At 48.1% G+C, this 13,967-nt stretch overlaps 1 protein-coding gene across 7 annotated transcripts in view; it reads left to right on the top strand.

Annotated features, from left to right (window-relative positions):
• Positions 1 to 13,967, top strand: part of ASIC4 (acid sensing ion channel subunit family member 4) — a 210,281-nt gene that overhangs the window by 178,426 nt on the left and 17,888 nt on the right. For 5 of the 7 annotated variants that reach the window (XM_081839317.1, XM_081839319.1, XM_081839320.1 and 2 more), the window contains exons 2-9: positions 5,227 to 5,371; positions 6,895 to 7,022; positions 9,518 to 9,677; positions 11,170 to 11,226; positions 11,884 to 12,037; positions 12,192 to 12,283; positions 13,112 to 13,191; positions 13,862 to 13,966. In XM_081839317.1, the coding sequence (XP_081695443.1) occupies positions 5,227 to 5,371; positions 6,895 to 7,022; positions 9,518 to 9,677; positions 11,170 to 11,226; positions 11,884 to 12,037; positions 12,192 to 12,283; positions 13,112 to 13,191; positions 13,862 to 13,966 (921 nt within the window). Of the gene's footprint in view, positions 1 to 1,275; positions 1,929 to 5,226; positions 5,372 to 6,894; positions 7,023 to 9,517; positions 9,678 to 11,169; positions 11,227 to 11,883; positions 12,038 to 12,191; positions 12,284 to 13,111; positions 13,192 to 13,861; position 13,967 lie in introns of those variants that run through there. The other 2 variants (XM_081839318.1, XM_081839321.1) reach the window with 2 other exon arrangements.

Raw genomic sequence — 13,967 nt, 5'->3', positions numbered from 1 at the left:
TTTAAGAGTGGGGGTGGTACAAGCCGCTGTGTTCCTGAGAGCCACACCACACAGCCCTGGGCTACTCAGCTGAATGGACTGTAGTAGTTTCAGGCTCTTGACATTCATAAGGGGCCTCTGAAAACTCAATACTTTGCTGTGCTTGATGCTGGGGAGGACACCCTGTAAAACTCTTGTCACTGCATCATACTAGCAAACGAGGCTTCTGTGTTGCCAAAGTTTCTGCAGTGAAATGACAGTGATTCCCTTTGAATGCTGTAGACAAGCTCCCCCTCCCACATAGTGGAGGCCGTATTGATTAAATGGTCCTGTTGGCAAGTGGTGCAGGTGCATAAGATTGAGGTGGAGGAAGCATAGAATCCGGAATGTTGTGGGTTCTAAATCAAATTGCAGGGAGGGGAAGATGTCAGTGGCAGACCTTGGGTTAAGTACTTAATTCGTTCCAGAGGTCCGTTCTTCACCTGAAACTATTCTTAACCTGAGGTACCACTTTAGCTAATGGGGCCTCCTGCAGCTGCCGCGCCGCCAGAGCACGATTTCTGTTCTCATCCTGAGTTCTTAACCCAAGGTACTGTTTCTGGGTTAACGGAGTCTGTAACCTGAAGCGTATGTAACCCGAGGTACCACTGTACCATAGTTGCGGCACCTCCCAAGGCTTTGCACTCAGTGTGACTGAACTGGTTGCAGTCCCCTAACTCTGTCTCTACAGATGTATTGGGGTTGGCTAAGGGGTCAATCACACTGGGTATAGGCCCAAGAGATTTGATTTTGAGACGCAGACACAGAATCCTTTGGAACCGGCAAGCAGAGCATCTGACACACAAACCTAGCAATTTACACACAACCCAGAGGGTAGCTCAGGCTAACAATGCCTAGGGGCAAAAGTGCTCTGTCTTGAGGAGGAGTCCTGACTAGCAGGTAATTGCTGATTGCGCTGGCCGAACACAAGGTTACTGTAGGCAATTTTTAAAAAAACAAATAATGTGAGGTGATGCATGCACACACACACCCCGTCCCCAGGAGATGCGACAGCACCTTCAGCCCTCTCTTACCTGAGATAGAAACGGGTGTTTGAAGTATTAAGGGCAAAGGGAGGGGTGTTGCTGCTGGGATCCACCCCTTCCTTCGCTCATCACAGAGCAGCCAGTGGCATCTGACACAATTGGCTCACTGTGGTGGAGGGGACGGGGGGCTCCCTGCAGAAAGCAAAACATTGCAGATGAGAATATTGACTTCCCTCGGGTGGAGCCCCTGGGAAGATCTAGGACACTCAGCCTCAGGGCTCTGCTCTGCCCAACGTCATCCGTTGAGCCGGGGGTTTCTCAGCTGTGGTGAAGATGCCCTTGTCCTGCTGCCCAGATGGGTCCCCTCCTGTGCCCAACTTGGACGGTTCCCTGGCTCAGCTCACCTCGCGCTTCCTGCGTGCGACCAAGCTGCACGGGCTGCACTACATGGGCTCACGCCAGCAGTCCTGGCCACAGCGCCTGTTCTGGAGCGGGGCTTTCTTGACATCGCTGGGGTTGCTGTGCACATGGTCAGCCAACCGGATACAGTACCTGCATGCTAAACCGGTGCACACCAGAGCCCGCATGAGCTGGTCCCCCTTGATGCAGTTCCCAGCGGTCACCTTCTGCAACCACAACCCAGCACGCTTCCTCCAGCTCACCAGGCCGGATTTGTACTCAGTAGGACACTGGCTGGGGTTGACCTACAAGAACCACTCCCTGCTTCCCAGCGTCTTGGAGGAGTTGCCAGAAGAGCAGCGCCCCTGGCTTAGCCGCCTGGCCAACTACACCCGGTTCCTGCCATCACGCCTCTCTCCACATACAATGGAGAGTTTCTTCCATCGCATGGGACATCAGATTGAGGACATGCTGCTGGATTGCCACTTCCAGGGCAAACCTTGCGGAGCCCAAGACTTCACCCCTGTGAGTGGCTTCCATTCTGCACCAGGACATGGGGAGGAGGGGTAAAGAGGCTGCAAGGATGAATAGTCAGGAAAACAGATTACATCCTTCTTAAAACACTTGGAATCAATTTTTGTGTGTATATGCAATAGGGAACAGGGAAGAGTTGGAGGATATGTTTGCTTTTTCAGTGCATGTTTGAATAGCAGTGCAGCAGCTCTCATCTGCATTAGCAGCTTGAATTGGTTGGTGGTAGTCATTTGATTTTAACAAATCAATCCAGAATTAAAAGGTTTCAACTTGTGTGCCCTAAGGGTGCAGATGCAAGGGAGCAAACTGCACCCTAGATGAAGATATAGCAGAGCCTCCGTCAGGGAAACTCGTGGTCCATTCGCTTTGACTCTGCAAAAGTCCCTGGGTTCAGTTCCTTCCTATGTTGTGGGGAGGCAACATTCATCCGCTTGCCAGAGACACTGTCTCAATCTAGACTGTTGCTGCTTCTCTTTGATCATCAGGCAATTGGCTTCAAGATTTGTGTTGCTGAGCTGCAGAACAAACATGGCACTTGCAACAGCCAGGAACTGTTGCCATGAGGGTATTTGCTCCCCTTATCCTCTTAGTCCCATTTGACTTGGCAGCTGGTCCAAAGTGACTGTGACAGTCAGGGGCGCGCGCGCGCGCACACACACACACACACACACACACAGGCTTCCTTTGGGATTGCCTGCACCTTGGAACATGCTCCAGCATCTTCTGCAATGTGTAGGAGTTCCATGGCAGCTGCTGAGAGGTTCCATGGCAGATGAATCACTCTGGAAAATATCTCCTGCAGAGTGGAAGTCTGAAAAATACTCATCGAAGCCATACTTTGTGAATGGGTACTAATCACAGATAGGGAAAGTGGATAAGATAGAGTCACCTGCATGTGTCAATTGTGTGAATAGAACATTGTGCAATTATTGGAAAGCAGCACAATGTTGCTGGTCCTTCCTCCGCCATCAGGCATTCTGTTGGTCCTGCTCCAGGATGTCTGTTCATAGATATAAGCATTGAAGAAGCCTACACATGAGCAGTTGCTGGTGTGGAGGCTTCCAGGTGATTGGCACTTCCAACCAGAAAGGTGTCCCAATTATGAAGAAGAAGATGATGATTATACCCCATCCAAGGCGGCCTTCTGCATCAATAGCACAAGCTCTCACGAGGAGGTTTCTTCAGTACTGATGTCCATGCCAACAGAAAGACTTTCAGGGGCAAGCTCAGCAGTGTACCCAATGCCAAGCAAGGGCCATCAACACAGCCCTGCTCCCTGGTTATTGTGTGATGCCCTAAGGTGGCTTAGGCTGATGGAATTTCATAAGAGAGAGGGCAGGGAGACCTCATGGGGCAACCCAGAAGGAGGAAGAGAGAATTACAAGGCTCGAGGCAGACAAGGTAAATGTTTGGTGGCAGTGGATGGTTATTTTTTTGCTGCAAGTGATGAATCCCACTGCAATGGACTGGGGTACTATGAAATCTAAAGTTAGATCTAAGGATACTGGGGGGGTTTGGGGGGGATGTTTGAGAAAGAAATATCGGCTATTTTAGTTTTGTTTTCCTGCCGATCAATATTGCTTCTCCCTAGTGTTTTTAACAGCATTCCTCTTGTACCTATTATCATCTCACTTTAAAAAACTACTTGCTTGCTTTGGCACAAACTGTTAATTTCTGTGTGGCTTAAGGTATTGACCTAAGACGGTCAAATTATTGTGTGTATCTGGACACTGTAGAAATAAACCAATCCTAAATATTGCTGATGGATCCCAAAGGGTTCAGTACCACCAGAATAGTGGTGGCTAAAGAAAGAGTTAGTTGCTGTAGAGTGATTGGGGTCAGTATCCTGACCCAACCTGGTAAACACAAAGCGGGAAGTGCTTGTCTCAGAATGATTTGAGGGAGCAGCTGGGCTTTTTGAGGGTCCTTGATGTGGGAGGGGGCGCCATCACAGCTTGGGACCAACATGGGTGATGTATCAGACGCTGACTTTGAGGTTTATTCCCCTTGGTTATTTTCAGTCCCAACCTTGTCCTGGGATGAAGTAGCCCTGCTGGTATATTCTTTTAAAAAAAAATAATAATTATTAACCGACCAATCAAATCAAATCACATAAATTCCGAATTACAAAGCCGAATTTTAAATTTTGTTGAGGGAACCAATATTTCAAGATCCGAAGGGGGATTCTGATCATCTTCTTGCCACTGCGTTAATGTCCAAATCAGTCCAAACAAAGTTCATAATTCTATCCAGTCTTATCTTGCTGTTTCCACATCACATCTTCTCATGATTTATACTTGTTCCTCTGACTCGTCTTGTTTTATCAGAGATCTCTTCTGTTAGCAGTCTTTACTCCCCCTTCTTCCTTGAAATATGTGCATTCGCTTCATCCAAATTGTTTCTTTTGAAGTTCTTGCAGCTAGTGGCGCGGATCAGAGACGGCGTCCAGGAGCGCCGAAATCCCACAGGAGGGCATTGTGCCTAGTGCCCCCATCCCCACAAATTCGGGGGTGGTATAGGGCACAGCAGGCAAGGGCAGTCCCCCACCACAATCCTGGGGGGGGGGTAGGGAAGCTATTTACTCCCATCACAGCCTCCAATTTACCTCGTGTGGGTTGGAGAGATGTTATTGTCAGCCATCTTCTGATGCGCCCCTAGTGGTCCCTCGCCCTGCTGGTATATTCTTTGCCTCTGTAGCTGTATCTCCCCACTACTATCCTGCCCCCGCTTAGTCTCCAGGGGTCAAGTACCATTTACCCACTTATTTCCTGAAATACAATGTATACCATGAACTCACAAGAGCTCTGCTGGATCAAATCAAATGCCTCTCTCTAATCCTGCTGTTTCTCACAGTGGACAGCCAGGTGCCTTTGGGAAGACTGCAAGCAAGACATGTCCTCTGACTCTCTGAAGAATCTAACCCTCTTTTTCAGTTGTGTGTTTCTCCCTCCTTCCAGCTATATGGTGTATTGGGTTCAGGCAGGATTTTTATACCCACCTCTCGCCTATGCCAGAGAAACTTATCCCCCAGTACCTTGTAGGGCTTACAATTTAGGCAGGCAGATCTCATAGATCTTGTCAGGGGAAGAAGCCATGGTAAAATGGAGGTAGAGTAAAGGATAAGCCAGAAGCTGGAATAGCAGAGAAGTTGTTCCAATTCTGGGTCAAAGGCCTTGGCAGAGTTGAGTGGGGAAGCTTCCTGCTCCTTCTGGCTACATTGGCATGCACAGTATTTGTTGGGCTTCTAGGCATGACGGGCCCTGTCTCTAATCTGCCCCTTTCTCCCCAGGTCTACACACGCTATGGGAAGTGCTACACATTCAATGGCGACCGGAACAAACCACGAGTGACTCGCCAGAGTGGGATGGGCAACGGGTTGGAGATTATGTTGGACATCCAGCAGGAGGAGTACCTGCCCATCTGGAGAGAGACCAGTAAGAGCTGGGAGAGGGCTGGGAGAGAGGAAAGGACGCAGAAACATAGGACGCTGCCCTACAACAAATTAGACAATTGCGCCTTCTAGCGCAAGGGGTGTGTGTGCTCAGGCCTGGGGGCCAATTGCAGCCCTCCAGGCCTTTGACTGGCCCTAGGGATTCTTCCCAGGCCACATCCCTCACAGCCATGGTCCATAACCACCTTCATTTCTTTTGCCCGACTGTAATGTGTCCTTGAACTGCAATAATGCCTTTCGCTTGCCTGGATGGAGCGATGAAGGCGTAGAAGCCTCTGACTTGTGTGGGACTGGACTTCCGTTACCTTGCCCATCACAGGCCTGCGACACCTGGAAAAGGTTTCCCATGAGGCAACAACCATCAGGCTGAAAAAGGCTTCCCATGCCTGATACAGTTTATTATTGCCCATTCTGAATTTCAGAAGCCCTCCAGGGTTTCAGAGAAGGGGTATTCCCAGCCTTGCCTGGAGATGTCAGGGATTGAACCTAGTGCCTTCAGGATGCAGAACATGTGTTCTGCTACTGAGCTAAGATGATGGAGTCACTGTGCCAGCAGCTCTAATCTCCTTGCTCCCCAGCTCCCCTTCTCTCTTGCCTACCTCAGTCCTCACTCTCCTGATAACAGATTCCCTCTTATATGGCTCATTGATGGCACTATCTACCCCCAGAAGCCAGTGGGAGTGAGCAGGAGGGGTTAGCTGCAGTTCTGTGAAAGTAACTAGAGGTTCACCAACATTTTTTCAAGGGAAAGAGCACCTAAAAAAAACAAGTTACAGATAGGTAGCCGTGTTGGTCTGCCATAGTCAAAACAAAACAAATTCCTTCCAGTAGCACCTTAAAGACCAACTAAGTCAGTTCTTGGTATGAGCTTTCGTGTGCATGCACACTTCTTCAGATACCTGAAGATACTTCTTCAGATACTTCTTCAGGTACCTGAAGAAGTGTGCATGCACACGAAAGCTCATACCAAGAACTGACTTAGTTGGTCTTTAAGGTGCTACTGGAAGGAATTTGTTTTGTTTTTAAAAAAACAAGTTCTACACCCTAATCAAAGAGTTAGGAAGGACAATAAGAAAATTATTCATTACAAATATACAAACATAAAAAGCATTCATCAAACAACCAGATGCCCTAATTGCTATACTGTACATTACAATTAAAAAATATATCACCAGGATCACCAGTTTGCACATACTATCATTTAAGACACTGATGTGCTGGCATATTCAAATGGATGCTCCTGGCAGCACATTTGTGATATTTTTAAAAATTATAATACATAACAGTAGCCAGAGCTGTTTGTTTTATTAATGCTTTTAATAAAATCAAGAGTCCCCACTTGATTAGGCGTCAATCAGCTGCTCTGCTCACAACATTTTGAAAGGACAGGGATGTATGAATGCAAAGGATAGACATGACGATCTCATTAAATTACATGGCTAAATTTATTCAGCTAAGGTCTAGCAAAACCTTCCTTAACTACGGCCTCATTCCTTCCCCTTGCAGATGAGACATCATTTGAAGCCGGAATTCGAGTACAGATCCACAGCCAAGATGAGCCACCCTACATCCACCAACTGGGGTTTGGAGTCTCTCCAGGTTTCCAGACCTTTGTGTCCTGCCAGGAGCAGAGGGTAAAGACCATGAGACAAGGGGAGATGAGTGCAGGGCTGGTGGGGTGGGAAGAGAAAAGGGCTCCAGCTTTTCGGGAAAAGTGAGACTAGAGATTAATGATAACAGTAAGGGGGCATAGAGAGATATGCCTCTGGCAGGGACAGGTAGATGCAAAATGTCATAGCCACATTGAGCAAAGAGGTAAGCATTAAGCATTGCTCCCAGTCAGTGAATGTTTATCCCTAGAACCTCCCTATGAGCTGTTAGAGAGGAGGACTAAGCAGTGGCTTTAATGACCTGCTAGTCAAACATCCCAAAAGGATCTGGACTTGAATGTCAGTGTAACAGGCATTTGATAGCCTAGGACCCAGGACTCTTACCTGGTCTGGTTCATTCAGGCTAGTTGGAATGAGGAGAATTGGACAACCTCAACATCTCTCCCACCAGACCCTATCCTGTAGATAGCAACCAGATGTGATGCTGTTACAGTGATCTCCACTTAGCAGGCTGGACCATGGGTCAACCAGGATTTTTTAAAAATCAGATCATTGCTTGCAGAGAAGTTAAATATAAATGATAGGTCTGCTTGCTGACATCTGGAAAAAAACCCAGCGGCACAGCACATCTTAATGCTATTCAGCAAACTCCACAACTTCTCAGCTAACTCTAATGCAGTTTGAATGAAGACACTGAAGTGTTTACAGATCTTTTGCAGGGATTGTTTTGTGCTTTCTAATGAGGAGAAGCAAATCTATACACTTAAACTGGTTTAATGGTTATTCCATCTTTCCAGGGAACCATGACATTTGTAATTCAATAGAATAATAAGGATCTTAGGAGAGAAAAATCTCAGCACCTAACCAAACTACAATTCCTAGGTTTCTTTGGGGGAGCCATGAAAGTTAATATGACATAAAAGCAATATAAATCTGTAGTGTAAATACAAGGTGCTGATTTCCTCAGTGCTCCGGGAAGAAATGCCTAAATCAGGAGGGGGCAGCCTTTTTGGCTCATCAGGCCAGATCTTTTATCTACCCCTTCCCAACTGGCAATCTTTGTCAGGTGGGCAGGACCACCCACACATCAATCATATGATGTCATAATGATGTCATATGATTGAAGTGCGGATTGTCCTGCCCACCTGTCAAGGTTGGCCCGCAGCGTTGGGGGAAGATAGCAACCAGGCAGGATTGAACTCCCCATGCCTCAGTCAATGTGTGATGAATTTAGTCCGGCTTTCTGCAGGGTTTGGGTGCACCACTGAGTTTCCCACCTTAAATGATTGTTTCTTCACAGGCATTGGAATCAGAGGGAAAATCTGAAATGGCAAAACACAGTTCCCATAATCAGAATGAATTGCAGAAGCTTATTTCAGACCCCTAAAAAATGCAAGACAGCTGCCGTCCTTTTAGAAGCATTCCTTTATCAGACGTTACATTAATTGCATTGAACTGTGTCAATTTAGTGCCTCATTTCCTTCCTCCACCATGTTCAAATTAAACTCTACCTAGCTTTGTTTTAATTTTAGCTCCGCTTCAGCACAAGGCAGTGAGCAGTTTAAAATTTTTCATACATATCAATGAATTGGCATATGCAGATGAGCAATCCTTGTTCCATCTAACCGGGTGGCAACTCTGATTATTCATCAAAGAATTCCACAGCATTACAATGAATGAAAGAAAAAATCACCGTAAAAAGTGTTAAATCAACATTTGTCATTTGAAGGCTCATTTCTTTGCATTCTGCCACCATCTGCCAGAAAGAAGTTGATCACATCACATCATGTAGGCTTTCTCATTAGATATTAATCTTGAAATACCACCCCCCTCACACACCAATCACCTGCCTTTGTAGGGCTTATGCTTAGTATTTATATAGCACATTTCAAGTATTCAAGGTACATGTTATTGATAATGTAGTACAAGGTACTGAGCACTTTATCCCACTAGCCCTTACACAACATTCCTGTAAGTTGGGCTGGTGTCTTAATAGAGCACATTGGAAGGGGAAGGAGTGCAGAGGCTGTGAGGACAATGACTTCCTTATGGGAGCTTGTTCTTGATTTGAGATTTGAATTGCAAACTTCCTTAGCCACTGCACTAGATCTGTATGAAGAACTGCCCTTTTCCATGGCTCAAATGAAAACTGTGTTAGATTCATTCTGCAGATCTGTAGTGAGAGTACAAAGCGTGCACACTCCGAAATGTCAAGCGAATCTATAAAATCTGATGCAACTGTATTCCCATTAATACAGAGCTCGCTGGTGGTGCCTCATGCGTGGGTTTGAACTTCCATGCTGATGGGGGGCAAAAACCAAGCACCACTAGGGTTATTTACAGCTGAGCTTGTGGGACATGGGGAGCGGATGGGATCTGGAGAGCTGAGCTGGGAAATGGGCTTCAGTGAGAGCAAAACTCCCTGCCCCAGAGCCGCATTGAGAGAGGCATTCTTGGTCCCCCAGCTGGCCAGGGCGCCACTTTCTCTTGGCTCTTAGCCTGCCCGCCTTCTCCTGCAGCTGACGTACCTGCCCCAGCCCTGGGGCAGCTGCCGGGCCAGCGTGAAGGGGGAACAGGTTCTGCCCGGCTACGAGAGCTACAGTATTGCTGCTTGCAGGCTGCAGTGCGAGAAGGAGGCTGTGGTGCGGAACTGCCAGTGCCGCATGGTGCACATGCCAGGTAAGGTGACCCACCACCACCCCTCCCCTTAAGTCCCATGGACTCCAGGACTCTCTCCTTTTGCTGCCTCATTGATGTGCTGGAATATGAATTCATTTCTGCCATGTGCTATTTTGACACTGTTGTCATTTTCCTGGACTGCTCTTGTTCCTTTAATGGAGCAGCCAGACATTTGGCAGCCAAGCAAGTGAAGCTTTCCCCATAATCCATTTGTGTGCCAGGAAATTTTTGTGTGTGTCATACAGTTATTAAAGAGACAGGAGCTGGGGGAGACATAGAGGTAGCACTCCCACATACCCACCCTGCTCTCAGCCTCTTTGCACTGCCATATTCTATGCCTTCTTGGGTATTAGGATCCCTGACACACTCAAGTTACTTGTGGGAGAAGAGACTCTCTTGCATAAGCCCGTGGTAATTGTGACTGAACTTGCCCATAGTGCAGATCTTTGCCCTGAGATCTCCCTACTGGAGCAGAAATGTGACCCTCCATAGTGACTCCATGCAGGCATGTGAGCACCTTAGGAAAAGATCATTCAAATTATGTCTCCTCTGGCCCAGCCCCTGGAATGTGTTGGGCTGGCTGTAGCTTTTCCTTGCCTTCCACACCAGCAGCTGTTCTGCCTCCTTCAGTCTCCACCCCCCCCCCCACAGCCATCTGCCACCTTCCAGGGCATCTCATCACATGAAGTGGACTGAAGTCCACAAACCCCCATCTAGAGAGCAGTCAATCTGACAAGTCCTGGGAGGACTTGGGTATGTATGTTTAACGTGGAGAAGAGATGATTAAGAGGTGATACAATAGCCATCTTCAGTTATTTGAAGGGCTGTCACATAGATGATGGAGCAAATTTGTTCCCTGTTGCTCCAGAGGGCAGGACCCCAATCAAATTACAAGAAAGGTGATTTCAACTAAATGTTAGGAAAAACTTCCTGGCTGTACGCACTGTTTGAGAGTGAAACAGACTACCTTGGAAGCTGTGAGGAGAAGGGCTTTCCTTCATTAGAGGCTTTTAAACTGAGGTTGAAAGGTCACCTACCAGAGATGTCATAGATGTGGATTTCCTGTATCCAATGAAGAGTTGGACTAGGTGGCCACTGAGGTCCCATCCAACTCTAGAACGTCTTATCAATACAGGAAATTTACGACTACAGTGTCCCTGTTAAGTTTCAGTCCATCCTCAGCTCAGGACTCATCCAGACATCCTTTTGTGCTGCATTTCTAGGCTTTAAAGCTCTGTGTCCGAGTGGTTTTGTTTTGTTTTTTGTCTCTGCACTTTCCCTGGGAAAACCCTTGTTTTTACTGCTGAATCAGAGCAAATAGCAATCTGCAAGGGCGAAGCCCTTTCATCAGCAATCCTAGGCAATTGCCTATAATTGCCTAATGAAGTGACCAACCGCCTCTCTTAACACTACCAAGTAACAGCATGAGCTTGAATTGGGGTAAGGAGAGAACCCAACTCTGGATCTCACTAACCAGGTCCTTCTCCATCAGGTAACGAAACCATCTGCTCGCCCAACGTTTACATTGAATGTGCTGACCATACACTAGGTAAGTGTTTCAGCAGATACTGAGCAGCCCATTGAGGGACATGGGGGGAGAGGATCTGGCCAGCCAGTAGAACGGAAGGGGAACCCCTATTAATTGTTGTAGACACAGCTGGGTGTTTGATGGCTTAAGCCATTAAGCGATAAGGCTGAACAGTTTTTGTTTGTTTTGTTGTTTGTTTTACAGTGTTTATAGTGTGCTCTTTGGAATATTTTCAATCCCAGAGCAGGAAAGAAAGTAATAAACAGAGGGGGAAAACAACAATATACAACATTACAAAAACTGGTCCAATAAAAACAAATTAACAGTTCTATCATAAGTCAAGCAAGTATGGTGGTTTTTGAGGAAGAGTCAGGGAGGCTAATACCACAATCCCTCAGCTGGGGTCTAGCGGGCTGGTACAGAGGAGAGGAGGGCAGCTGTCACCCTGGGGTGTGATGGAGAGGCATGATGTTGTTGGGCTGTGTCGAGGGCTCCACTGACCCTCTCAGACACATGTTCATATCCCAACAGGGGTCCCAAGAGGATTTCTAGACCATGAGACATTGCCTCAATAGGCTGCAGGTCTTTTGCCATGGCAGGGATGAGCAGGCAATGGTTCATTTGATTGCTGTTCCAAAGTGTTCTTATCCTGCCTGACGTGCGGCTCTCTGCTCACAGATACAGCAGTTGAGGATTCCCAGGAGCGCTGTGTCTGCCCCACGCCCTGCAACTTGACCCGCTATGGCAAGGAGATCTCCATGGTGCGCATGCCCAACAAGGGCTCGGCCCGGTACCTTGCTCGCAAGTATAACCGCAATGAGACCTACATCCGGTGAGTGCCCTGTTGCTGATGCGCAGCCCACAGGCTGTGGGAGAAGCACCAGAACATTATAAACAAAAATGGGCTAGGAGGGAACTGGGTTGGAGGAATATATGAGCCGGCTCAGCCTCTGAATCCTTTCTCTCCCCTCCCCAACTCCCCTTAGGGAGAACTTCTTGGTGCTGGACATCTTCTTTGAGGCACTGAACTATGAGGCGATTGAGCAGAAGAGGGCATACAACCTGGCAGGGCTTCTCGGTGAGTGAATCTGCTCCTCTACCTGCCACCTTCCTTTGGTTAGGGCTAGTGCTCTCGAGGCAAAGCAAGCTTCGAGAAGGAAGCTACACAGGCAGGCAGGCAGGCAAATGGGCAAGAACCTGTTTGTGATTCACACCTTACGTTGCTGGGACGGAGACATGACGTGGGCTCACCAAAATCCCAAGTTTTTATGGCAACACAGGTGTCACCTCATTGGCCTTTCCCTGTCATCTGACAGCTTCTCTGGCTGTTTGCTGCAGTACTGACTACTGGACTCCATCACTGGTGGTGCCAGCAATGCAGGCCCAACAGCAGTTCCCTCTTTTGACAAGCTGCCACAGCAAGGAGGCACCTGGCCTGGACTTATAGAGTCCCACCCCCCTTCTCCCTGACACATCACACTTCGGGGCCTGAGCTGCCTTACTCCCTGCTGGGCACCCAACCAGTGTGCAGGGAGGTTGCTCCCATGGTAGCTGTGCCCACACGCCTACTTCATCCTCTCCATGAGGTCTTCCTCCAACCTCTTCCTCCAGTGCTAGAAGAGCCCTGGTGCCCATTGCTTTCAAAAGGAGCAGGAAGCTAACCCTGAAGGAAAGCAAAGCCATACCAATGCTCCTGCTGCTCACTCTCTTGCCTTTCCCCAGGCCACCACATTCAGTCACCATCTCTCCCTCTCCCATTCCCTGATACTCAATAAAAGCAGCAGGGATCCTGCCTGAGGCCCGGTCACCCTCCTCCCTGCAGAGGCCTTCCCAGTGCTCAGGGTCCAGCAGATGACTTGCTTTTCACCATCGTCTCCCTTGCCCTAACTGCCTCCTTTTCTGCCAGGGGACATTGGAGGCCAAATGGGCCTGTTCATCGGGGCCAGCGTCCTCACTGTCCTGGAAATCTTGGACTACATCTATGAGGTGAGGGCCCACCTAGGGGAGAAAGAAAGGGTCTTGTGTTGCATTAGTTGTGACTTTGTACTGGGCTGAGCTTAGAGCTTGTATTGAGGGGGAACCTATAGCTCTGGCACCCCCCACTAAGATAGTGCTGTACTGTTAACTGCTGGCACCTTATGCAGAGCTGGCAAACTCTCCATGTTGTCCTAAATTCAATGAGTTTACCTGCCATCAGCACAGGCTATGCTATCCCCCCAAGGTGGTAATAGCCAGCACCTGGACCATTTCTAGAGCAAAGATGAGGAACAAGGGATACTTGGAGTTGGGAGTCAAACAACAGCTAGGGAGCCACAAGTCTTCCCTGCCTCCAGTACTACAGAACGAGCTGGTAACATCTGCTGCATCTGGACAGCTTCAGCGAACTCCAGCCACAGTCTGCATGATAGGTGCTTGCTATGGTCCATGTAGGATGCCTGGCTGTTCATGACTACCTGCTTGCAGGACTTAGGGCCTCTAAAGTTGTTTTCCAGGAAGAAATCTAGCTCGATGACATCATAGGGCGAAATGGGAATAGAGCAAAATGCAAGGTGGCAGGAGTTGCCGTGTGTATATGACACACTTTCCCTACTGCAAAGTGATATAGGAGTTTAAACACACATGGAGCTGCCACTCTCTGCCTTTTGCTGTGCCCCAGGTGATCCGTGACAAGGTGGCCCATGGCCTACGACGCCCCAAGCCCCCTCTGAAGAAGCCTTCAGGCAGCATTGCCACCCTGGGATTGGAGGAGATCAAGGAGCAGG

The sequence above is a fragment of the Podarcis erhardii genome, assembly GCF_964252035.2.
Source record: "Podarcis erhardii genome assembly, chromosome: 1".
NCBI lineage: Eukaryota > Metazoa > Chordata > Lepidosauria > Squamata > Lacertidae > Podarcis > Podarcis erhardii.
Note: the sequence above shows the minus strand (reverse complement) of the source record. Positions and strands in the feature narration are given on the sequence as shown.